This window comes from Mirounga angustirostris, unplaced genomic scaffold, assembly GCF_029215605.1.
Source record: "Mirounga angustirostris isolate CCGP_5_RB_7025 unplaced genomic scaffold, mMirAng1.0.hap1 SCAF_5, whole genome shotgun sequence".
NCBI lineage: Eukaryota > Metazoa > Chordata > Mammalia > Carnivora > Phocidae > Mirounga > Mirounga angustirostris.
In genome coordinates, this window is record NW_026991713.1 from 51,238,901 (window position 1) to 51,266,092 (window position 27,192).

At 44.0% G+C, this 27,192-nt stretch overlaps 1 protein-coding gene across 2 annotated transcripts in view; it reads left to right on the forward strand.

Moving 5' to 3' along the window:
- The window catches only part of GNS (glucosamine (N-acetyl)-6-sulfatase), a 55,387-nt gene extending 39,770 nt beyond the window's left edge, over nucleotides 1-15,617 (forward strand). Inside the window, exons 11-15 of one of the 2 annotated variants that reach the window (XR_010411476.1) lie at nucleotides 7,520-7,627; nucleotides 8,569-8,679; nucleotides 10,222-10,382; nucleotides 12,964-13,093; nucleotides 15,031-15,617. Coding sequence is in view for 1 of the 2 variants with exons in the window: in XM_045873041.3 (XP_045728997.1) it covers nucleotides 7,520-7,627; nucleotides 8,569-8,679; nucleotides 10,222-10,382; nucleotides 12,964-13,042 (459 nt within the window). In the remaining variant the exon portion in view is untranslated. Of the gene's footprint in view, nucleotides 1-7,519; nucleotides 7,628-8,568; nucleotides 8,680-10,221; nucleotides 10,383-12,963 lie in introns of both variants that reach the window. The other variant, XM_045873041.3, reaches the window with a different exon arrangement.
- The last annotated feature ends 11,575 nt before the right edge of the window (nucleotides 15,618-27,192 follow it).

Here is a 27,192-nt window from a genome sequence, read left to right on the forward strand (position 1 = left end):
TAGGTATCCCATTCTTTTCATTTAATTCAGGAACCCTTACTTTCAAGTACATTTCTCTTTTAATTGTGTAGTTGATGTACAATATTATATTAGTTTCAGGTGTACAGCATTTATATACAATACAAAGTGATCACCACAGTTCATCTGGCTACCCTCTATCACCATACAAAGTTATTACATTATTAACTGTATTTCCTGTGTTGCACATGGCATCTCTGTGTCTATTTAATAACTGGTAGTTTGTACCTTTTTATCCCCTTCCCCTATTTTGCCAACTGCCTCACCATCCTCCTCTCTCACAACCACCAGATTGTTCTCTGTATCTATGAGTCTGTTTCTGTTTTATTTGGGTTTTTTTAGATTCTACATATAAGTAAAATAGTATTTGTCCTTCGCTGACTTACTTCACTTAGCATAATACCCTCTAGGTCCATCCATGTTGTCTCAAATGGCAAGTTTTCATTCTTTTTTTATGGCTGAGTAGTAGTCCATTGTATATATGTATATACCAGTTTCTTTATCCATTTATCTATCAATGAACACTTAGGTTGCTTTCATGTCTTGGCTGTTGTAAATACTGCAGTGCACATAGGGGTGCATACATCTTTTCAAATTGGTCTTTTCATTTTCTTCACATAAATACCCTGAAGTGGGATTACTGGGTCGTAGGGTAATTCTGTCTTTAACTTTTGAGGAACCTCCATACTGTTTTCCATAGCAGCTGTACCATTTTGCATTCCCACCAACAGTGCATGAAAGTTCCGTGCTCTAAACATCCTCACCAATGCTTGTTATTTCTTGTCTTTTGAACACTAGCCATTCTGACAAGTGTGTGGTAATCTCATTGTGGTTTTCGCTTGAATTTCCTGATGATCAGTGATGTGAGCATCTTTCATAGGTCTTGGCCATCTATATGTTCTCTTTGCAGAAATGTCTGTTTAGGGCGCCTGGGGGCTCAGTTGGTTAAGCGACTGCCTTCGGCTCAGGTCATGATCCTGGAGTCCCGGGATCGAGTCCCGCATCGGGCTCCCTGCTCGGCGGGGAGCCTGCTTCTCCCTCTGACCCTCCCCCCTCTCATGTGCTCTCTCTCTCTCATTCTCTCTGTTGTAAATAAATAAATAAATAGATAGATAGATAGATAGATAGATAGATAGATAGATAGATAGATAGATAGATAGATAGAAATGTCTGTTTAGGTCCTTACCCACTTTTTAATTGGACTTTTTAAAATGTTGAGTTGTGTGAATTCTCTGTATATTTTGGACATTGACCCTGTATCAGTTATATCATTTGCAGACATCTCCCATTTAGTAAGCTGCCTTTTCACTTTGTTGGTTTCCTTCACTGTGCCAAAGCTTTTTAGTTTAATGTAGTCCCACTTGTTTATTTTTGCCTTGTTGCCCTTGCCTGAGGAGACAGATCCAAAAAAATATTCCTGTTTTCTTGCAGGAGTTTTATGGCCTCTGGTTTAACATTTAAGTCTTTGATCAATTTTGAGCTTATTTTTGTATATCGTGTAAAAAAAGAAGTGCTCCAGTTTCATTCTTTTGCATGTAGCTCTTCAGTTCTTCCTAGACCATTTATAAAAGAGACCATCTTGGGGCACCTGGGTGGCACTGTCAGTTGAGTGTCTGACTCTTGGTTTCGGCTCAGGTGGTGGTCTCTGGTTGTGGGATTGGGCCCCATGTCGGGCTCTGTGCTATGTGGTGTCTGCTTAAGAATTTTCTCTCTCGGTGCCCCTGGGTGGCTCAGTCATTAAGCGTCTGCCTTCGGCTCAGGTCATGATCCCAGGGTCCTGGGATCGAGCCCCGCATCGGGCTCCCTGCTCGGTGGGAAGCCCGCTTGTCCCTCTCCCACTCCCCCTGCTTGTGTTCCCTCTCTCGCTGTGTCTCTTTCTGTCAAATAAATAAATGAAATCTTTTAAAAGAAAAAAAATTTTCTCTCTCTCCCTCTCCGTCCGTCCCTCCTCTGATCTCTCTCTAAAATAAATAAATCTTTAAAAAAAAATTTTCCCATCTTTTCCCAATTGTATATTCTTGAGTAATTGACCGTATAAGTCTGGGTTTATTTCTGGAGCTCTAGTCTGTGCCATTGAGTGTATGTCTGTTTTTGTGCCAAGTACCCTATTGTATTGATTACTATAGCTTTGTAGTATACTTTGAAATCAGGGAACATAATTTCTCTAGCTTTGTCCTTTCTCGAAATTGCTTTGGCTCTTCAGGGTCTTTTGTGGTTCCATACAATTTTAGGAATATTTAGCCTAGTTTCTTGAAATGCTGTTGGTAATTTGGTAGGGACTGCATTGAATCTGTGGATTCCTTTGGGTAGTATGGACATTTTAACAATATTAAGTCTTCCAGTTTCATGAGCATGGTATATCTTTCCATTTATTTGTGTCATCTTTGATTTCTTTCATCACTGTCTTACAGTTTTCAGAGAACAGGTCTTTCACCTCCTTGGTTAAATTTATTCCTAGGTATTCTTTTTGCTGAGATTGTACATGGGATTGTTTTCTTAATTTCTCTTTCTCATAGTTCATTATTAGTGTATGCAGAGACAACCTATTAATGTATATTAATTTTGTATCTGGCAACTTTACTGAATTCATTTATTCTAATACTTTCTTGGTAGAGTCTTTATTGTTTTCTATATATAGTTTCCTGTTGCCTGCAAATAGTGAGTTTTACTTCTCCTAATTTGGATGCCTTTTATTTCTTTTGCTTGTCTGATGTGACTAGGACTTCCAATCCTGTGTTGAGTAAAAGTGGCAAAAGTAAGCATCCTAGTCTCATTCCTGGTCTTAGGAGAAAAGCTTTCAGCTTATCACCATTGACTATCATGTTAGCTGTGGTTTTGTCATATGTGGCCTTTATTATGTTGAAGAATGTTCCCTATATACCCATCTTATTATAAATGGATGTTGAATTTCATCAAATACTTTTTTTTTTTTTTAAGATTTTATTTACTTATTTGACAGAGACAGAGAGAAGGACACAAGCAGGGGGAGAGGGAGAAGCAGGCTTCCTGCTGAGCAGGGAACCCGATGCGGGGCTCCATCCCAGGACCCTGGGATCATGACCTCAGCTGAAGGCAGATGCTTAACGACTGAGCCACCCAGGCGCCCCTCTTTTTCTTTTTAAGATTTTACTTGAGAGAGAGGATGAGCAGTGTGGGGGAGGGGCAGAGGGAAAGGGAGAAACAGACTCTCTGCTGAGCAGGGAGCCTTATGCGATGCGGGGCTCGATCTCAGGACCCCGAGATCATGACCTGAGCTGAAGGCAGACACTTAACCAAGTGAGCCACCCAGGTTCCCCTGATTTGTAGCTTTTTGTTGATTGATTTGCAGGCATTAAACCATCCTTGCATCCGTGCAATAAATCTTACTTGATCATGGTTTATGATTTTTTTTAATGTATTACTTAGTTCAGTTTACTGATATTTTGTTGAGGATTTTTGCATCTATGTTCATTAAAGATATTGGCCTGTAATTTGGGGGGGTGGGGATTTGTCTGCTTTGGGTATCTAAGTAATGCTAGCCTTACAGAATGAGGAATTTGGAAGCATTCCTTCCTCTTTGATTTTTGGAATAGTTTAAGAAGGATACATATTAATTCTTCTTTAAATATTTGGTAGAATTCATCTGTGAAGCCGTCTGGTCTTGCATTGTTGTTTGGTGGGAGTTTTTTGATTACTGATTCAGTTTCATTACTAGTAACTGGTCTGTTTAGATTTCCTGCTTCTTGATTCAGTCTTGGAAAATTGTGTGTTCCTAGGAATTTATCCATTTCTTCTAAGTTGTCCCTTTTGGTGTAACTTCTCTTTCACTTCTAATTTTATTTGGACCCTCTGTTTTTTTCTTGATGAGTTTGACTAAACATTTATCAATTTTATCTTTTCAAGGAACCAGCTTTTTTTTTTTTTAAGATTTTATTTAATAGAGCATGAGCAAGCACAAGTAGGCAGAGCAGCAGGCAGAGGGAAAGGAGAAGCAGACTCCGTGCCGAGCAGGGAGCCCGATGTGGGACTCGATCCCGGGACTCCAGGATCATGACCTGAGCCGAAGGCAGACGCTTAACCAACTGAGCCACCCAGGTGCCCCAAAGAACCAGTGTTTAGTTTCACTGATCTTTTTATTTCCTTTATTTTACTAACTTTGGGCTTTGTTCGTTTTTTAGTTTCTTTAGGTGTAAGGTTAGATTGAGATTTTTCTTGAGGTGGGCCTGTATCACTATAAACTTCCCTTTTTTTTTTCCTTTTTTAAAGATTTTATTATGTGTAGGTCATAGTGAGCTAGTTTGATTCATCATGGAAAAGGATTTTATTTATTAGAGAGCAGTGGAGGGGGGAGGTAGAAGCAGGGGGTGGGGGGGGGAGCAGACTTCTGGCTGATCAAGGTGCCTGATTCGAGCCTCAATCCCAGGACCCTGGGATCATGACCTGAGCCAAAGGCAGACGCTTAACTGACTGAGCCACCCAGGTGCCCCTAAACTTCTCTCTTAAAATTATTTTTGCTGTGTCTCCTACATTTTGAACTGTTGTGCTTCCATTTGTCTCAAGGTATTTTTTTTCTCTTATTTCTTTGTTGACCCCTTGGTGGTTTAATATCATGTTGCTCTTAGCCTGAACATGTGTTTCTTCCAGTTTTCATTTTGTTTAGCTCTTTTTCTAAGGTTTTTGTCTTGTTCTTTTCTTTGGAACATAGTCTGTCTCATGTTGCCTCTGTTTAAATATATTTGTTTCTACGTATTAAGTGGATCAGTTACATCTCCCGGGCTTGAAGAAGTGGCTTTAAGCCAAAGGTATCCTAGGGGACCCAGTAGGGCAAACTCCCCTGGTCACCCAAGCCATGTGTCCCAGGGATGTCCCGTGTGGGCTGTGTGCACCCTCCTGTCACGGCTGGGGTGCAGTTGGTGTGGACTCAGTGGTGTGCAAGGCAGCTCTCTGGTACAGCGGGCTGCAGTAGCTGTGGGCAGGGCAGCCTCCTGGAGCTGTGGCTGCAAAGTCCAGCTAACTGTTGCAGGCACTCTCGTGTGCGGAGCTGGACCCCCCAGGGCAGGGGCACTAGCGCCAGACAAGGCCTCCCACTGGGTGTGGCACAGCAAGAGGTCACTTGGGAAGGTTCTGGGGCTGGACGAGGCTGCCTGCCAGGTGTGGCAGGGCTAGCATGTTTCTTAAATGAGCGATCTTGTCTACTTGTCCCCATAAGGCCCGTTTAACTCTGGGCTGTTTTTAGTAAGATTTTGCCATTCTTGTAGATATTTATGACTTCAGGAACCATAGTTTTTAGACATAAAGTATGCAAGTGTGCACTTGACTTTTTAGAGTTTCAGGTTCTAAGACTTTGGATTTCTCAGAGCCAATCTAAATACCTAAAAGGTGCCACTGGGTCGGGGGTTGGTGTTTTACAGTGTACGTTGTTGCATAGAAATTTTCTTGGAAGTTGGTGGGATGGGTTAGATGGATGGTTGGTCACCCATGACCGATTTATCCTATCACAGGAGTCGTCTTGGGGATGACAAACACTGTAAAATACTCGTGTCCACCAATTTTTGTGGCTTTTTGGCTTCCAAGATCCTCATTAGCAATAGCTTTTATCTACACAAAAGATGACAAATATGTACCTTAACATACCAGCAGTAAGCAAGAGAGGTTTACTGGGAACTAGCTAAGAGAGGCCGTGTGCACCACCAGCAATTCCCAGCATGGACTAAACCAGCAAATTCCAGCAAATAGGGACTGTGGGCTGGAAAGAGGTCCCAAGTAACTGGGGAACTGCAGATTGAACCAAGGGCTGGGGAACTGGGTTCTGAATGGAACATTCTGCCAGCTGAAGGTGACCAGCTAAGCCCTGGACCAGAAAGCCAATTAGACTAGGATCACAACCTAGAACCCACAGCCCTCAGAAATGGTGAAAGGACCGTGAACTCAAAAATGGGTTTACAAAGAGGCGCCTAGGTGGCTTGGTTGAACATCTGATTCTTGATCTCAGCTCAGGTCTTGATCTTAGGGTCATGAGTTCAAGTCTTGAATTAAAAAAAAGGGGGGGGGTTGCAATTATCTTGCCAGTGGTTCTCATTGTCCCAGAATGCTGTCAGCAGTTTGATTCAGCTCCTGGCACTGCCACCCGATCTGTTAAAAATTTATCCAGTGATTCATGAATCAGGCAGCAACTCATCTACAATAGAAGGTAGCCTCTGCAGAGCTATAGAAAAGGAAAAGTTTTTTAAGGTGGAAAGGGGGTGGATAATGGAAATTATTAGCAAAGAATGCATTGTTTCAGGTAAGGTCACCCTCCCAAGGGGAACGGAAAGGCCTGTGGGGCAGATTACCTCACTAGCGCTAACCAGGTAATTTCAAGTTGACTGGTGAAAGTTACATTCCTGGAGGATTGAAACTGCAACTAGGTCAGGTTAGGGATTAAGTCTTGGTTGTTGGTGTGGGGTTTAGCACAAGTGACTCCTTTTTGGGCCTGCTGTCTCCTCTTTAACACCAGGAACCAGACTTTGATTAGTTAAGGCTGTAGACCATTTTAAGAGCACATTCTAACCTGATCTCCCTATCTCTCTCTGCCCCATCTCTAGACTGCTACTAGGGTGACTTTTCTAAAGCACAGCCTTGATTGTGTTCCTTCCCTGATTAAAAACCTCCCATTGCTTCCCACCACCTGCTATTCTTTACAGAACAAAGGGGCAGCCTCCTGTCAGCACCTTTTTCTCTCTGGTTACCACCCCATCTCTCCATTCCTTGTCTAAAAGCTGGATTTCGGGAAACCTTACTACCAAGTGTTCTGCTTCCTTCCAGTGCTCATATTGTCCTTTTGATCCACAACTTTTATTACTTTAGCCTTCTTCCTTTCATCATTGTGTGCCTGTCTTAAACTCTCCCATTTCAAATGCTGTTGCTTCTTTCCTTTCACTCCACTAATGTGCAGTGAATAAATGAGTTCATATATGTGTGGTATCTTCATTCCGACTAAGAACAAATTTGAACCTGTTATAGTCCTTATTAGCACACCAGCTGTGTTTAATATTTTTGTCCTTGTATATAATTGGCTATAAATTTCTTCATCTGATGGGTTTAGAAGAATTTTAAGATTTTATTTGTTTTGGGTGGGGGGGGAATGGGCAGAGAGGAGAGCAATCCAAGTGGACTCCACGCTGAACATGGAACCCAGCACAGGGCTTGATCCCATGACCCCAAGATCAGACCTGAGCTGGACACTCAACCAAGTACACCACCCAGGTGCCCCTAGAAGAATTCTTAGATAGAGTTTATAGTTTCCATTCCCAACCTGTTTCACAGAAGTATTAATGCTTAAAGCATTTTGACTATCATCTGTAAGTACAAAACATGCTATTTAGAAACCTTCATCTGCATCAGGTTTTGCCATTCTCTTTAGCTACTGAATGAATAGTCCCAACTAGTTTTGACTCCCACATCCCCTTTAGCAGAATATAACTTTGTGATCCTTATCACAATCTATATGCCTCACAGAAACCACTTTTGCTCTTCCTTCCAGAAAGGTGCCGGCAATCTGACTTGGCGATCAGATGTCTTGGTGGAATATCAAGGAGAAGGCCGTAATGTCACCGACCCAACCTGTCCTTCACTGAGTCCTGGAGTATCTGTGAGTAATAGCTTGAGCTGGTTTAGACAGTTTTCTTACCAATAGCACAGCAAGGCATAGATTTAGGTGTGTCAAGTATTAAAACCCTTAATCTGAGTCTTGGTCCTCTTTCACTTGACTTTGTCACTTGACGTAGAGATTAGTAGACAAGACAAATTTAGTAATCCTGAAAATGATGTTTCTGACCTATTGTCAGAATGTGCACCTTGAATTCTTGTTTTTGTAACAAGCACATGTATCTACCCATATTCTTAGTCATTTCTTCTTGTTTTCCTACCCTTCCCAATAGCAGTATACCATTGTTTATGAGGGAGGTTATCAGTGGCCTTCAGTAGAGATACAGGGTTGCCACAGTTATATGTAACTGCCATCATAAGTGTCTTGCTTGGTGGCAGCCAAGCTGGTCATGAAGGTGGTAAGAGCAGTGTTGGTCTCACTTTGGATATGGGAAATAGGAAAGTCAACTCCAGAGAGAAGCCTGATACCAAAGTGTAAGGAATAGTGAAGAACCAACCAAAAGTTGGTAAGGAAGACATGCAGAAATAACTTACCTGCAGCTGATTCCACAAAGCTCACTTGAGCCTTTTTCTCCAACCCATTAAGACGACAGTTCCTAATATACCTTAGACATGACTCCTAGGAGATTGATTTCGTCTCCTTACCATCCATCCCATCCATTTTCCATTTGCTCGCTACAACAGATTCTTGTCATGAGATTAGCAGACAGTGATGGCAAGAGTCTACAGACAAACATGTTCCTTAATCAAGTTAGCTACAAGGAACAAAGCCACACATCTATCTTTGATTTACTTCTCTGTGGAAAGTTTCCTAATTTCTGTCCAGTGGTAGGTCTGACTTGAGGCAACTTGGTTGCCCCTGTAGGCAAGTGGTATTTGTTACTACAGAACTGTCCTGATTTAACTTTCTCAATATCCCTACAGCAATGTTTCCCAGACTGTGTCTGTGAAGATGCTTACAATAACACCTACGCCTGTGTGAGGACCCTGTCGGCGCAGTGGAATTTACAGTATTGTGAGTTTGATGACCAGGAGGTAAGAAGGCCCTCTGCCTCCCCCACCCCTTTGTGTCCTAGTGCCAGTGCTCTGTTGGCTGGACGTGGTAGCAGAAGAGCAATTCCAAGGATGTTCCCTAAGGAAGATAGGTTTCTTATCTATACTTCCACTTAGGCTTCCTTCAGTTAAGAAAATAGAGGGGCGCCTGGGAGGCTCAGTCAGTTAAGCATCTGACTCTTGGTTTTGGCCCAGGTCGTGATCTCAGGGTCCCGAGACTGGGCCCTGCACTAGGCAGAGTCTGCTTGGGACTTTCTCTCTCCCTCCCCTGCTGCCCTCCCCCCACTCACATGCACTTCCTCTCTCTCTCAAATCTTAAAAAAAAAAAAAAAAAAAAAGCCACAAAGCCATACCGCACTTCTCTAACTGTGCCCTTTCCAAAAGGGATTTTCTCCACTCCCAGCACCACCCAAACACACTTTAAATGCACCGTCCACTTGCTCAGATTGCTACATGCCTGGTCTCTTGGCTTCCCTGATAGTTTGGGGTCAGAGTAAGACACCTCAACTTCTATGGAGGTAAAAGGAGTCAGAACATTTGCTACTTACAACCAGCTTGTTCAGAAACTTCTGTCCCCACAACAGCGCATTCCAGAGCTGCTCAAGTAGATCAGCAGTGGGGCATCAAAAGCAAGACCAGGAGGCTCCATCCTTGTAAGGTGGCTTTTAGCCACCAGAGATCATTATGGATTGTCTGAGGATCTCATGCCCTGCAGTCCCTTGTGGTTTCATACTGTTTATCAGCATGTGCTCATCTGGCATACACATCTGCTATATGGAGCCGATGCTCATTGTGTTTCTCAGAAATGGACTTACCACTTGTTTGCAGCTCATAAGCACTGTGGACAGCAGCAGCAGAGCATCGTTCAGAATCAGTTCTTGTTCCTCCTTTCCCCCATAATGTTTACGTGTCATCTTCCTAGCCTGTCACTTGGAGAATAAAATACGGGGGCAGCAGGGGAGATAGTGATATTAGATCTATCCAGTGTCAGAAATAATGGGATTGTGTCCTTTCCCAATTGGCGGTGGACATCCAAAACTGCTTTTTAAAACAGGAAACTAGCATCTGTACAACACAGGTTAGAATACTTTCATATCTATTCTTATTTGAATCTTAACAATTCTAACGCAAAAACCTTCAAATGTCAGCTCTCACTTTTGTTAACAATATTAGCAGTCTACTTTCTGAGCCTATTTCAGGGTCCTGCATTCTGTTCTCTGCTTTTATTATAAAAGGTAGTAAATTTGTCCTCCTATCTCTGCCGAAAGGCACAGGGGGTGCTGGAGGCCCCTTCCCAGCACGTGGGCCATGGACCCTGGACCTGAAGCCCTTTAACCCTGAGAACAGATGCTCCGTGGTCTCATGTTTACCCTTGGGCTCTCTGAGGATGTTGAGACCAGATGATGCTCTCCCAGGCACTGCGCTTATCCACCTCTTCCCTTCCCATTTAGAAATCATTCACATGAGGAGTATTTCAAATATAATGCTTGTTCTTTTCTTTCCCCCATGTTCACATTCTCGCAGGTATTTGTAGAAGTCTATAACCTGACTGCAGATCCAGACCAAATCACAAACATTGCTAAAAGTATAGACCCAGAGCTTTTAGGAAAAATGAACTACCGGCTAATGATGTTACAGTCCTGTTCTGGACCAACCTGTCGCACTCCAGGGGTGTTTGACCCTGGGTAAGTTTCCCTTGTCTTCGATGGCTCTCCCAAGTTGTCTGTAGCAATCATGCCATCCTTGAAGGCAGAGGCAGCCTGAGGGGCCCTTTTGGCTTTGAGCTAAGCTGTGTTTCTCAGTGTTCTGCTTTATGGTAGGAATCCTGTGTCTGTTGTGCTGACAAAATAAGTTCTTTGAAACTTTTTGCTCTCTGGTTCCAGTTGGTGCTTTACATGGAGGCTTAGCCCTGACCCCTGCCGCGTGTGGCTCTTGTCGGTTGCACAGGTGACAGGTGGAGCTTTTTTAGAGTAAGCCGACCAAGTGCTGCCCTGTTCCCTAGCACTTCTGAGATGATATGCCTTCGTTCATTTCTCAGAAACCCCAATTAGAGGAACTGGAATGCTTGCCAGTAAATTTAACATGCTAAACACACAAAATGAATTAGAAGGCATAGACTCTGAAATGTTGAACTACATAAAACCACTGTAGTATATGAAGGCAGAGAAGATTTTCATCACCTTCTAATCCAGCTCTGTTCCTACCACTCATTCCTCTGAAATAGTAACTTTTCACCAGTGACACTGGGTCTCAGCATACCATGAATTTGAGCTGCCTATGGTAAGAAACCTGTCATTTTATGCTTGAAGATTATGAGATCTAAAGTTGAATTTTCACCAGGAAAGGATTATTTTAGTTCTTATTTTGATGGTAGGGAAGATTGATATCCTGTGCTTGATGGAAAGTACTAACTTAAGTAGTAACTTAGTTATTTAGCTTTGTCTAAAATGTCTTCAGTACACATTAGAGAGTAATCTATGCGAATGAGCAGAGATACTGGATTATAGACAGTTTATTAAAGAAATGTAGGGGCAGCTAGGTGGCTTAGTCGGTTAAGTGTCCAACTCTTGGTTTCGGCTCAGGTCATGATCGCAGGGTCGTGGGATCGAGCCCTGCACTGGGCTCTGAACTCAGCTCACAGAGTCTGCTTAAGAGTCTTTCCTCCTCTGCTCCTCCCCCTGCTCTCGCTCTCTCAAATAAAATTTTAAAAGGAAAAACATTTTTGCTTCTAAATGCCATATATAGAGCCAGCAAGATGTGGAGGCCAGCAAACTAAAACTAGGTGACAATAATATAAAAAGACATTTATCATAATTTTATATCACTTAAGCTTTTTTTATATGGATAACCCTGTTAATCAGTCAGAACGCATCGGTCAAGCGTTCTCACTGCCCAGTTTGGAGCTTTCCTCCAGGTTAGTGAAATGCAGCCTCACTTACACCAGTTCTTTGAAGTAGGAAATTCATTCTCTCAAGTAAAAGGCACAAGACTTCTAGTTGACACATGATGATTTTGCAGTTTCCAACAGCTACTGTGCTCAGAGTGTTTTATCAAGTAAAATTAGATGTCTATAGCAGTCTCTGGATGACTCTTGGGACTTAAATCCATCCTCAGATGGAGCCTGAGCATCAGGTCTGAAGTGTTAGGACTTAACCAGAGAACTTCCAAGCAGTCGCTAGAGCCCTGAAGGCAATTTGCCCAAGGGTCACAGTTAGAACTGATACAGCAAGACCTCATGACTCCCAGGCAAGCTGTGTTTGTTGTAACTATAATTTGTCTTGCTCACGTTCTAAGAAGCTTATAACCGAGACTGTAGATGCTGGCTTTACTAATATTTAAACCACCTGATTTCTTTTTAAATTCCTTAGCAGTAGCTTATTCTTTCCCACCAAACACTTAGGCCTATAGAATCCTCTGAAAATGGGGGTCAGTAGACTAGATCCTACAGGCTCCCGCCATCCAGCCACCACCCTTTGAAAATAGCCACAAACATTCATTTACATACAGTAACAAAGTTGAGTCATTGGGACAGAGAGTGTATGGTCCCCCCTGGTTCTAAAATAATGCTAAATAGTTTATTCCAAGAGATTGCAGGATAAAAGTAAAATACAATGTTCTGTCTAGCCTACACATGTAAAATGTCTTTCCAGCCGATCTACCTTCTTTAATTTTACCACCGAACAAAGAGTAAAAGCTGAATGGTAACTTGACACTTGGCCAACTTACAGTGTGTACCAGATATTTCATGTGTGTTACACTCCTCGCTATTTTATTGGTAGCCAGAGAGGCTAATGACTTACCTGAGTTCGTAATGAGCCAGATGGAAACTTGTGTCCGAGGTGCACACCTGTGCTCTTACCTGTCATTCTGTCTGAACTGTGAAGTAAAGGGCTCTGGTAGGGCTCCAGCAAAGGCTGTATTCTTGCCATTAGGCTGCTTTAACCAAACTTCAGGATGCCTCCAAACCCCTCTCAAAAAAAAAAGGGGGGGGGCAGCTCACATCTTGCCTCCTCCTAATGCTTCTCAAGATTAATCTTACTTGTTTTTCCTCCTCTTGGCTTTTTACTACATTGTTTTGTGCTTGCTTCCTTGTGCTGGAAATGCTCTTCATTATTCAGTACTTCTGTACTACAGACTTTGCCACTCGATTCCTTTCTGGTGATTTAAGTTCCTTCTCTCTTCCTTCCTGCTATCCTTTCCACTGAACATGCTGAAGGAAGTGCTCAGCGGCTAACTCGAGTTAATGTGACCCGTTTCCTTCCCCAGATACAGGTTTGACCCTCGGCTCATGTTCAACAGTCATGGCAGGGTCAGGACGCGAAGGTTTTCAAAGCATCCTCTGTAGCGACGTCTGCAGCTGGGTCCCCGCACGCCTCTGCCTGATGGAGTGATTGTAGTAGGTATCTGTAGCTAGTCCTCAAGACCACGCCTGGAAGAGTTTCTGGACTGGCTCTCAGTCCTGTTTGAAAGAGCAACCCAATCGGGAGACTTCCTTGTGCAAAGTGTTAAACTGTGAACTCTGCCCTTACGTCAGGAATGGCTGGCCCTGGTCCCTTCACTCAGCTAATCACGAATGCTCCTGAGGTCTTCGTTCTCACCATACCCTTTCCTGGGGTTACAGTTCTTGATTATTCCCCATGTGGTCAGAGTCTGAATTTGTAAATCCATTCAGATAAATGGCAATACTTGGGGGGCGGGGGAGTATTTTACAGCTTGACTACTTCACTATCAAAAATACCAACATCACATGGCTTGAATAACCATCAGAGCAAGAACAAGTACCACCATTTTCAGATTAGTCACAATGTGGTAAGGTCACAAATTCAAAACCCATCTGTCAACCAAACACTGTTTTTTGTTGTTGGGTTTTTGTTGTTTCGTTTCTTCTGCATTCTGGGCTGGTGCTACACTGATATAGAACAGTCAGTTTTTGGTAAAGGCTAATTCCAGGTGGTTCTAAAAGGTGATAGCCATCTCCTTTCTGGTGGCTGCTAACTACATGCTAACCACAAGTGGGAATGTCTCTTCTTTTGATAATTACCCCTCTGAGATCTGAAAAACAAAGTGGCTTAGGTATCTCAGCGGAGAAAGAACTTCCAAGGGTTGGTGAAGGTTGCATTTTCTGAGGGCCTGCTGTAGACAGGGCTCTTGGGTTGACAGGCTGAAGGGCTATAGTTGAGATAGAGTAAGTGCCTGTGTAGCAGGGAGCCTGGGTTCAGTTTTGACTCTGCATTTTGTTGACATTCTGTTCATCTGGTATAGTTGATGCGAAGTTCCAACTGCTTTACCCTAATTCCTTCCCTTTTAGAGTTCTTCCTGAGTGTTTGGAGTCTTGGGTAATTTGGGCCTCACTCACTGTTCCCCGGCCAAAGTCAGACCTTGTTGAGATTTCCTCACTGTTTAGAACACCTACATTTGTAGGTTTCTGGGCTCAAAGACCAGTCCTGTTTCTATTGTTTTCTTCACAGGAAAGCTAATCTGTGGTGGGACGGCAGAGGGAGGAGGAAGAGCTGTGGTTTATAACCTGTTCAACTCAGGCAATAGTGATTTTAGCTTTATTTAAGGTCTTAGGTTGAGCTTTAAGCACTTTGTAAGACATGGCTGTAAGCAACTTCTCTGTCCGAACTCCAGATCTGGAGCCATGTTGGGTTAATAGCCATTGGGTTTGTTCCTTTACCTCATGCAATCCCAGTAACTGTGGTGGTATTTAGAGGTGAAATCGGCAAGTGAAATGAACACCTCTGCTGTGAATGTTTTAGGGAAAGAAATTCTAATTATTTTGTAATTAAAAGCAAACTACAATGTTAAATATGGGTATCAGCTTTATTCTACACTTTGATTCTTAACATTAATCAGTCAACTTCTACCTTACTGAAAGTTGACCATAGTTATTCCCGAATAAAAAGAAACCAACTCTTACCAGGTCTTATATTGTGATGTCCTATTATTCAGTTTTATGATGCTGGTTCCTGAGAGCCGGCAAAGTCATAAGAGTGACACAAGTCCAGCTGCCCATAGTAACCCTGCCACACTGCTCTTAACATTCCGCGGACTGCTGTTTGGGTGGTGGGGATGGGATGCCCACTCTGTGTACCTCTCCTGTATCTGGTACATTTCCTACTAACTTGGGAATGGCCTATAATTCGACTTTCTCTTAGACTGGCTTCATTCTGGATCTGTGCTAAAATCATCTTTCATAAAGAGGACTCAGTTCATAGCCTAGCAAACTTCAACACACTGAACTTTTCAGAATGTATATGTACAAGGAACACATTGCAAGCCAAGTCTCTTAATTGTATGAATTTGGATTTTGATTGTTTTCTCTTTTACAAGGCCAGGTCTGGACTGGTTGGTGCCCTTCAGAGGAGAAAACTAACCATTAGAAAAGCGACCCAAGGCCACAGGAATGAACAGAGATTTTTGCCTTACAAGATTTCCTATTAAAATCTCCCCCCCAAATACCCAGTGGGGAACCCCTTTTGAGCATCTTTGAATTTGTCCAACGGTACTGTTGCAAAATACATTTTAATTGACAATATTAAGGATTTTGTACAAAATAGTGACAGTAGCCATGGAAGTTACATCTTAATCTGTGAGAAACGTTCTTAAATTTATTTTTGGTGTCTAAGGATTAGTGCTTTAACAAAATAAGATGGATTGTTCCACAGTCCTTATTAAGAGAAAGCAAAGGCTATTTCAGCTGATCCGCCAATGAATTAGATGGGCATATTTGGGTTTTTTACTTTGACCACCACTTAGGTCCCATGACCTCTGTCAATTCCTGTGTTTGTGTCATCTGTTCCTAGAAGTTACTCTGCCCTGGCTTTGTGTCATCTCAGTCACCTGACTTAGAAAGTGCCCTTCAAAAGACCCTGTTCACTGCTGCACTTTTCAACAAATTAAAGTTTATTTCTGTTCCAGTGGGAATGTGTCCTTTGTTTTAGTCCACAAGTAGTAATTTTGACAAGATTTCTTTTTTTCTCCCTTGACGCCGGTTAATCTTTTCGTCACTCACCTAGCACTCGAGACGGGCCTTTCCCCCTTGGGTGCTTTACTCTCTACCTAGAAAGCTCTCCTGTACATGCTCTCTGACTGACCGATAGCTTTGAATGAGCTCCATGGAGAAGAATGATAAATCTTTATGCATTTACAGCTTTGCAGGAAAAAAGTCTAAGAACTTCCAAGGTGCTTTCCCTCGAGGTCCACTCATGTGATGCACTGCCCTAAACAAAGAAGGACTTTAGACAGGGGTTGACAGACCTGTTCTTCAAGGGATGTCTCTGTCACAACTACTTTCCTCTCCTACTTAGTGGTTATGTTTGGTAAATTTTATTTACCAAAACAGGCCAGAATTTGCCAATCCCTGACCTAGATGGTTGCCTTTTATCTTACAAACTATGAAAACCAGGTAGAAAAACAAGATGTCAGAGGACACCCGTAAAGTTGCCAGATCACTATCAAAAAAAATAATTTGAGGGGCAACTGGCTGGCTCAGTGGTAGAGCATGCAACTCTTGATCTTGGGGTTGTGAGTTCGAGCTCCACATTGGGTAGAGAAATTACTTAAAATCTTAAAAAAAAAAAAAAAAAAAGTCCAAACAGAAGTATATTTTTATATACTTTCCTAATGCTTAGGTAAATTCCAAAAATGTAACTTGAGTGTATCACAAGGTGAATCCAATGAAAAAGAACATTTCTTTGTATAGACAAAGTAAGGCTAAGTACAGACTCTACCAGATCGCTTTTTTAAGATTTTTTTAAGTAATCTCAGGGTCGTGAGATCAAGCCCCACATCGGGCTCCACACTATATAGGGAGTCTGCTTGAGATTCATTCCCCCTCCATCTGCCCCTCCCCCTGCTCATGTATGCACACACACTCTCTTTCCCCCTCCAAAATAAATAAATCTTAAAAAAATATATTCTCTTAACTGGCAGGTCTGACTGATGCTGATAGGATTGAGAGATTCAAAGGATGCTTGTAATTAGTATTTATTGTGATAGAAGACCTCTGCAGAATAGGTTTTTTCCTTCAGCTGAATTTATTCAAGCTCACAAAGCTAATTAGAGAATAAGGATTTCAAAGCCATCTTTCTGTTAAACTGTGCTGTCTGATCTAAGAAGGATTTTTCCCTCCTCCGTTATACATGTGAGTGCCTACACAGCCTGGCAGTGGGCTTGGTCATGAAATGGATTACTGTTCCTGACATCTAGGACAGTATATAGACTTTTTAGAGAAAAACTTCCGAACAAGAATACTCTGTCCAGCGAAGTTATTCAGAATTGAAGGAGAAAGTGTTTTCCAGACAAGCAAAAGCTAAGAGTTCATCACCACTAAACTGGCCTTTCAAGAAATGTGAAAGGGACTTAAAGCCAAAAAGGGTGCTAATTATTAGCAACAAAATATAGGAAAGTATAAATCTCACTGGTAAGTATAAAGGTAGTGGATTAATCTCAAAAGTAGTATATGGTTAAAAGGTAAAAGTAATAAAAGTATAATAAGGGATACACAAGATAAAAGATGTAAAATGTGACATCAAGAACATTAAAGTGGGGGGGGGGTAAAAATGTGTTCAAACTTAATCTACTTAACATAGACTGGTAGAAATAGAAGTTACCTGTAAGCCTCATAGTAACCACCACACAAAATCCAGTAGTAGATACACATACCACTACAGAAAGTCCCCAAACTACAAAGGAAGAAAGCAAGAAGAAACAGGAGCTACAAAACAGCCAGAAAATAATTAACAAATGGCAGTAAAAATAATAAAGAATGTTAAAAATGGCAATAAGTACATACCTATCAATAATTACTTTAAATGTAAATGAGCTGGGGCGCCTGGGTGGCTCAGTCGGTTGAGTGTCCAACTCAATCTCAGCTCAGGTCTTGATCTCAGGGTCATGAGTTCAACCCGCATGTTGAACCCCCCACACCCAGCATGGAGCCTACTTTAAAAAAAAAAGGTAAAAACTAAATTCTCCAATCACAGAAAACACAAGAACCGTCTACATGCTGCCTACAAGGGACTCACTTCAGCTGTAAGGGTACATACAACTAAAGTGAATGGATGAAAAATTTGGATAGTCCATGGAAAGGGGCCAAAAGAAAGCAGGGGCATACTATACATATATCAGACAAAATGGACTTTGAAACAAAAGCTAATAAAGCAGGACATTACATAATGGTAAAGGGGTCAATCCAACAAGAGGATGTAATGTTTCTAAACATTTCTGTAACATTTATGCACCCAACATAGGAGCATCTTAAATATATAAAGCAAATATTAACAGACTGCAAAAAAAGGCGGGTGGGGGTGGGGGGACTTGTCCCTAATACCTGGATTTACAAGGAAACTAATTTCAGACAAAGAAGGGGAGGGTGCCCCTACCATGCAAGGGGTTTCCTATCCCATTCCACAGCATGGCTGTTAAAAAAGGAGCCAAAACAGCTCCTCTCTTCACACCTCGTTATTTCCAAAACAGCTGTGATAAGCCAGCAACCAGGGTAACTGTGATACTGTGTGACTTCAGAGGCTAGATCACGAGAGACCTGACCGCTTCTCCTTTCTCTCTCGGGTAACTCTGGAGGAGACCTGCTGCTGTATTACGCGGTCCTATTCTAACCAAGCAGTCCTAAGGTTAGGTGTCTGTGGTGGGGATCCGAGGCTTCCTGCAAATGACCAGCCCCAACCTGCCAGCCAGCCATGTGAGCAAGCCAGCTCCGCAGCAGATCCTCCAGCCCCAGTCAAGACTTAGGGTGCTGACCAGGCTGCAGTCTTCTGAACTACAATCTCCCGAAGAGAAGCCCAAGCCAGAACCATCCAGCCAAGCTGCTTCCCAAACTCCTGACCCACAGAAACCATGTGATATAATAAACGTTTAAGCTGATTTTGAAGTCATTTGTTACACAGCAATATAGGACTAATATAATGACAAAACTAGTTTACCAAGAAAGAAACTGAGGCGAGCCTTTTGCCAAAACCTATTCAACTGTAGGTCCCCTAGACAGGGCAGAGCTGTGTAGTGGGAGAAGCTCACCTTATTTCCAAAGTGGGCAAGAGTTTTACGTGTATTATATACATGAAGAATATAAACAAACACTGGCTCCCAGCTATGGTTCCAAAACCAAGTAGAAGCTTCTTTGTTGGAATGGTTGCTTAAATGTTCTCAGCACATGGTGGAAGATACTTTAATGGACTCTTGGCTGGCGGGCTCCAGGCCACACCCTGTCTTCTCTCCGGCGCCGCTCCGTACCTCACCGATCGCAGAGGCTGGCGAGGGGGAGGCCGTGCTGCGCGGGGAGCGAACGGCTCTTTCCACTGCCGCAGCACGTGCGCGTCTGGACTTGGTTTGGGCAGCCCCCTGCTGTCCAAAACGAGAGCATCACTCCCGACTCCCTGGCCTCGTCCCAATGCTAGCCAAGTAGCTCAGAAGCGCAATGCACGCTGTTCCTGCTTAAGTCCGAGGACTGGCTCCTTTGCACACGTTTCTTCCCCCGAAGCCCCATCCACCAGCACCTCCCAGATCGGGTGAGCAGCAGCTTCATTAGGCCAGAGACCAACGTGGCAACTGGGATTCTTGTAGCAAACCCTGTCATCTGTCACGGTAGCCTTCAACCTTTGGCTCTTCATTTCCGGAAAATGAAGCCGGGGGTACCAAGTCCGGTCCTCAGTGCAGCGTCGGAGAACAAAAACGAGGCCTCGGGCATCCCGCCCTGTGCGGTGCCGCGGGAGGCCCTAGCGAAGCTCCGCCAGGGCTGAACACTGCGTGGCTTCGCGGTCGGCCTGCGGAAGAACACCTGCCTGTCTCAAAGCTGCCCACCGGCTGTTTCCAGACAGGACTATGAAGCGCTAAGCCCTGCAGATGTTGTGCCCTGCAGCTGGGAGAGCTACGAAGGGAGCTGCAGATATGGTCCAGTCCCCAAGGAGATTCCTATTGGCGGGCGGAGGGGAAGCATTCGCATGCCCGACCACACTGCCTAGAAACAAGGGTGAAGGCCCCAGGCTGCGCCTACGTGTGGCCCTCTGGTCTGGGTATCTCAGCATCACTCCCACCTGTCTCAGTGCGGGACAGCACAGGTATCCCTAGTCCCAGCTGCCCTGAGCACTGTGGCTCAATTTTGTCCAGGAAGACAGACAACACTCTGCCACTGTATTCATGGGGGGAGTGCAAGGAAAGGCACTGCAAGTTGATTTATTGGTCTGCCAATCGCCCTGGAATCTTGAGTGTTTTTGCTTAGTTTTGCTTTAAACTGTTGCTTTTCCTAAGCAAGGGTTTAAAAAAACAAAACAAGGGCGCCTGGGTGGCTCAGTCGTTAAGCGTCTGCCTTCGGCTCAGGTCATGATCCCAGGGTCCTGGGATCGAGCCCCGCATCGGGCTCCCTGCTCGGTGGGAAGCCTGCTTCTCCCTCTCCCACTCCCCCTGCTGGTGTTCCTTGCTCTCGCTGTCTCTCTGTCAAATAAATAAATTTAAAAAAAAATCTTTAAAAAAAATAATAAAAAATAAAAAAGCAAAACAAAAAGTGTTTCTGCTTGGGAAAATGTCCCTTCTGGAAACTGCATTCCAGGTGATGCCTCTAGATGAATTTTAGTGTCAACAGGAGAAGTAAGCATCTCAGCCAAGTGGTAAAGCGGCCACTAATTAACACCACTTTAGGAACAAGAACTTGGGAAATACCACCACCTTACAGGATACTTGGCTCTACAGTGGACAAAGTACCTTCACATTCGTCACTGTACTTGGTCCTCACATCAGCCCTGGGAGGTAAGCAAACAAGTGATACTCTCTCCACCTCACAGGGGCAAACGGTTTGTTCCAGAGCAGGTGCCACACCGTAAATGTTAACTGTGCCCTTGCCGAAGGCGAACTCTTAACTTAGAGACAGTTACTTAGCCCTCAAGTTCTTCTCTCATAATGGAGGAAAAACAGCAAGAGTGTCGCTGATACAACATACTGCCAAATGGGGGGCGCCTGAGTGGCTCAGTCGGTTAAGCGACTGCCTTTGGCTCAGGTCATGATCCTGGAGTCCCAGGATCGAGTCCCGCATCGGGCTCCCTGCTCGGTGGGGAGCCTGCTTCTCCCTCTGACCCTCCCCCCTCTCATGTGCTCTCTCTCTCATTCTGTCTCAAATAAATAAATAAAAGCTTTAAAAAAAAAAACATACTGCCAAATGGACTTCAGGAACCAGCCCCCATTGTGTAGAGAATGTTCACGCAAGTTACGGAATCTGCGAGGCACCTCCTCCTGACCCTTCACTTCCAGAAGGAAGCCTTCTCCGACCTTGTAAACGCTCATAATACTCTGCACGTTCCCATCACAACACTTACCAGTGCGTATTCCACGTGGACTCTGGTTTCCATGAAGTGAGGGGCCATGAGGTTCTTTCCCACCATAATCCACCCAGTACCTAACAGCTTCAGGGCAATTTGTAGACACATGCTGAATGAACACTTCGTGTTCTACTCAAGTTTCTTTTTCTGCAAAGAACAGAACTAATATAAAGTGAAAGGTTAAAAAAAACAGGTGGCTATAAGAACACATATCACAGAATCCAACGGTAAACCACATTGATTCATTTTTTTTTTTGGAACTTGTTTTCAGTAAGCTCTACATCCAACGTGGGGTTTGAACTCACAACCCCAAGATCCAGAGTCGTATGTTCTAGAGCCAGCCAGGTGCCCCAGATTGACTCACTTTTCAAATATAATTACAGTTAACTCCAAGCTGTTGACTGGGAAAGGAAAAAAGGGAGGGAGTCAGGGAGGAGGAAGGAAGAAAGGAGGGGGGAAGAGAGGGAGAGAGAGGGATGGCAGTGGGAGTAAGGAGGGAGGGAAGGACCTTAATCATAATTCATTTTAATAAGCGTAAACTCTACCGTACCTCCAATAATATGAAAGTAAATTTAAATGGCGTTAGAATATCATTGATCATAAGCATTAAATTGACATTCAGATCATTGCTGAGGAACCGAGATGCTGGCAACAGTAGCAACATTGGCAGTTGTCACTTGGCAGGCATTTCAGAAACGAGGCTGAATTAGGAATGTGTAGAATTGTGGTTTTTTTGCACACATTAACAGTAATTTTTAAGCAACCATTTCAATGCAAGGACCTAAAATATGAACCTCCTGAGTACATCTGTACAATCCGTAGCGATGTCACCTCTCTCACTCCTGAAATTGGTAACTTGCACCTTTGCTTTCTCTCCTGAGCAGTCCGGTCAGAGGATTATTAATTCTGCTCAGCTTCTCAAAGAACTGGCCTTTGCTTTCATTGGTTTTCTGTTTTCTATTTCATTAAGTACCACTCTTTAGTACTTCCTTTCACCTGCTGACTTTAGGTTTGCTTTTCTTCTTCTAGTTCTTAGGGTGGAAGCTGAGATCTATGTGGGCCCTTTCATCTTTCCTAACAGACATTTAGTGCTATAAATTTCCCTGTTTCTACCCTTGATCCCATTGTGGAAATGGGCACATGAGTCCAGAGCGCATGCAGACACAGAGGATTCTTTACTGAGGGAAGAGGGGAACCCGAGCATGTGACAGCTACAATATGCCCGGTAGGTTCTGAATTCACTCTCCATTTCACAGAGGCCACAGAGCCTCTCCCTTGCTCCCCTCTGCCCCGTTCTCCTGCTTTCTCTGCACTCTCTCTCCCCCACTAACACAAGGCCCTCGAGGTCTAGGAGTACCCATTGCTGAATAACTACAATGCCTGTGCTGCTTTACTTTAAAATTTTGAGAAAGTCTAACTGAACAGCAGCCTGTATCAGTCTAAGATCCAACTAGCCGTGGGCAGGGGCACAGGGTCGTACTACATGTAAAACTCCTCTCCAGGGCTAAGGACTGCATGCAGGTCAGGGAGCCTCTTTGCAGACTAGCCATTACTCTCCATGTAAAATTCGTTTGTTTAAACAGATACCATGTGATTTCACATGTGTGGAATCCAAAAAAAATAAATGGCAGAAACAGATCCATAAATACAGAGCGCTGACATTTGCCAGAGGGGAGGAAGACGGGGGTGGGTTGGGCAAAATGCGTGAAGGGGAGCGGGAGATACAGGCTTCCAGTTTTGGAATGAATACGTCCGGGGAGGAAAGAGACAGCACAGGGAATACAGTTACTGGTACTCTCGCAGCCTTCTATGGTGACAGGCGGAGCTATGCTCGTGGTGAGCACAGTGGAATGCATAGGGTTGTTGAATCACTACGTTGCGCACCCGAAACTAATGTAACACTGTGTCAACTGCAGTAAAAAATGGTGTTTTTTAAAAAGCATGAGAGGGATGCCTGTTGCCCACGCATGTATCTCTTCAGCCTCCGAAACCCTCTGAAGATGATCTGCAGTTAGTATTTGAACAAGTACGGGGCGCTGGTCAAAATGGCAGATTCTCCAAACCCCGTACTGAAGATACAGATTCAGCTTTGGGGTGGGACGCAGAAAAATCTGCCTTTTTAAAATTACTACTTCCAGGGATGCGGAGAAAGGGGAACCCCCTTACACTGGTGGTGGGAATGCAAGCTGGTGCATCCACTCTGGAAAGCAGTATGGAGGTTCCTCAAAAACTTAAAAATAGAGCTACCCTATGACCCAGCAATTGCACTACTGGGTATTTACCCCAAGGATACAAATGCAGGGATCCGAAGGGGCACATGCACCCCAATGTTTATAGCAGCAACGCCCACAATAGCCAAACTGTGGAAAGAGCCCAGATGTCCATCAACAGATGAATGGATAAAGAAGATGTGGTATATTTATACAGTGGAATATTATGCAGCCATCAAAAGGAATGAAATCTAGCCATTTGCAACAATGTGGATAGAACTAGAGAGTATTATGCTAAGCGAAGTCAGTCAGAGAATTATCATATGATCTCACTCATATGTGGAATTTAAGAAACAAGACAGAGGATCATAGGGAAAGGGAGGGAAAAATAAAACAAGGCGAAATCAGAGACGGAGACAAACCATAAGAGACTCTTAATCATAGGAAACAAACTGAGGGCTGCTGGAGGGGAGGTGTGGGGGGGGGTGGGGTAACTGGGTGATGGGCACGAAGGAGGGAATGTGATGTAATGAGCACTGGGTGTTATATAGGACTGCTGATTCACTGACCTCTACCTCTGAAACTAATAATACAGTGTATGTTAATTGAATTTAAATTAAGAATTTTTTAAATAAAATTAGCACCTCCAGTACGTCTGGAGGCAGTCCGTGACTAGCACGGGAACCTCATTTTGTTTTGAAAGCTCTTCCAATAGACCTTGAACTGCCCCTTCCCAAGCACCAGCTTCGTAAGAAGTACTTTCCGTGAGGCCTACTGTGCCTCCACTCCATTGCCTTCAGCACAAAAGAACAAAGTTGTATAAAGCAAGCTGGGGGCCGTGGGCACAGGGTGACACAGGGAACAGAAACTTTGTTCCTGGCCTCACTCACCCCTACACCCTAGCTGGTTGTCTTCCTTGAAGTGCACTCCCATCGCCGACGCACAAACTGCCAATGAGAAAGTTTACCCAGAAGAAAGGCAATGGAACTTGGACCGTCCTGAAGTCCCCGAGGACGGGGCCGCCCGTGTATTCTCCGACAAGGGTCTATTATTGATAAGGCATTAGACGGTACGCCCGACTGCCTAGAAGTCACGGACTCTGAACACATTCCTTGAGAGGTAACACATGCAAGAACAAACATTTGAAGTTTGCCATTTTGAAAAAAATCTGAAGAGCCCATTTATAGCTCAGTATAACATATCGGAGTTTAAGCCAAAGCCTTCCTACCAGCCATAGCAGTAATTCAAGGATTCTAGCGTCCTGCTCCAGAATTCCTAAAATTTAAGCAAATCTTACTGCACTTGAAAATCAGAAAGCCCTCGGGGCGCCTGTGTGGTGGCCCAGTCAGTTAAGCTTCCAACTCTTGGTTTCAGCTCTGGTCATGGTCTCAGGGCCATAAGAGCGAGCCCTGCGTCAAGCCCTGCACTCAGCAGAGTCTGCTTGAGACTTTCTCGCTCCCTCTGCACCCACCTCTCTCTAAAAAAAAATAATAATAATAATAAAAGAAAGAGAGAGAAAAGAAAATCAGGAAGCCCTTGAGAGCAAAGCCCCCTGGCACTCTACTTCAGAGAAAAGGAACTGCACGGGATTTCATTAATCCCTCTTGCCAATTAAGGGTGGCAAAAACAAGGGGAGGTTGCAAACACCCCCCAATCTGGACTACTTAAGAGCCAGATGCATTAAAGGTAAGACTCATTTAGAAAGACTGAAAGGAACTATTCTGGTTAAAGTAACTCCCTTCCAAAAAACAAAGCCAAAACCCCAAATGCTTGTGAAGTACACAAAGAGCCCTGAGTGTTCTGCTGTTTGTGTGTAAACATGTAAAAATGCCAATATTCACATTTCCAAGAGGGGAAGGAGAGAGGCGCTTTTGGGGTTCAGCTGCTGCCAAGTCCTGCCTCAGCCAAACACGAGTCACATGTGTCTTTGGAAATTGTTATTTAAGATCAAAAGGGTCTGTCCTCTACCCTGCCATTCTCACCTTGCAGGATTATAGGGAAAGGTCTGCCAAAAAAACAAAATGAAACCAAAAAGCACCAACCAAAAAAAAAAAAGCACCGCTGCCGATGACATTTCATCTAAAAGTTATTTAATGCTGCCCACCCCCCTCCAGCTACCCCATTTCCTCCCCTAATCCTCATACAAAGCTGCTCTTTTGCACACCTAATTACGCAAGCGGTTATTCACACCAGACAAGTGTGCACTTTAAAGACTTCCAATACTTGGTCTCCTGCGTTCCTCTGGAGAGGCTCATCCTTGATGGGGGAGGAAAGCTCCAGCCTTGGCAACCGGGAACTTTGAATTCTCCCTGAAGCCACTCTTCCTTCGGGTGGTTCCAGGGAATTCTCGTATTAACTGCAGTGAGAACACTGGCCTGGCTGGCGGCCCTGTCGGCCCTGTCAGTCTCTCCCGCACAACAGAACCTGCAGAATGAAAATACAGGTAGATGGTTCACTACTACATCCCTTACAATCACTTCAATGGGGTGCTAAATGAACAACACAAAAGGCTGACAGAGCACTCAGACATCAAAGCTGTCCTTCCATTTCCCACAAATCCCAGGTGCACCCAGAGGCTTGCTTTCAGGTGAGCTGCCCATTACTGGTAACAGAAGGGGCTTTTCATTGGCACTTGAACTGGAGAACTGGACAGAGCTTCCAGGGGAGCGGAGGGGCAGGGCAGCTCCGTGGCCAGGACCTGGCTCAGCCGCTCTCTCAGAGTGGCCGCGGGCAAGCTGCGGGACCTCAGTGCGCTTCCTCATCTGTAAAATGGGGATGCTGACAATACCTACCTCACGGGCGAGAAAATGAGTTAATACATATTAAGGTTTTTGGAGTAATGCTCGGCACATTGTAAACACTTTGAATTTGCTATTATAGTATAGAGACTCCCCCCCCACACCCTTTAAAAATTTTACTTATTTGGGAGAGAGTGTGAGAGAGCAGGCACTGGGGGGAGGGGCAGAAGGAGAGGGAGAAGCAGACTCCCTGCTGAGTAGGGATGTGGGGCTGAGATCATGACCTGAAGGCAGATGCTTAACCGACTGAGCCACCCAGATGCCCCTCCCCTTTCTTTCTAACACAGAAGGCAGGCAGGATACCATTCTTGAGGATTTTGCAAAATACAAAAATTTGAACAAGTTCTCAATCAGTGACAAATTTTGACAAAAAGCCTAGGGCAGGAAGCTAACGCCCTTTAAGGGATAAAAATTCCAAAAACCTCCCCCTGCACCTTGGGTAGTAACCCAGGCTGAACTCCCAAACTAGAGTCCATTGGCTATTTCATAAAAGAGATCTATACAAAACCATCATTTTCTATCATAATACTTTCACTTCTAAAACAGCTATGGTACTTGCAATGTTCTCCCCTCACCCATGGGTACAGCTTTGCTATTTCACCACCGCCCCTAGGGGGCAGTGCAGCAGTAAAAGCGCTTGCCTAGATCAGGCACGGAGGGGGGCGCACCGCTGCTGGGCCCCAAACCCTCCCCATTCCCACCAACCCGCGGGGGACAGTCATGCTGACCAAAAAATACACTTTAACGTTGCAAGTGATCTGTTTCAAGGACAGGAGACTTAAAAGCAGGAAGGGAAGGTGCAGGGAGAGGATTCTGAAAGAACGGATGATCCCCTCCTGTTTCGGTAGGGGCCACAGGGCGTCCACTTTAAATTAACTCTTTGTTAACGTGCTTTATACACTTTTGAATGCATGTATATTTCACAGTTAAAACAATTGTTTTAGGAATGTATGGTATGGGCAGACCTCGGCGGTTTTCTTCCCCAGGCGATAAGACAAAGGAAAAGCAACATTTGGGAGAACAAATGTGCCCCACTCAAACCTAGTAAATCACTGCGTTCCAGCACGTGTCCTCATGGGTCTGCAAAAGCAGCTCGTCCCACTCCTGTGACCTTTTACCTGGCATATTATCATAAATAAAAACACATGAACAAACACCAAC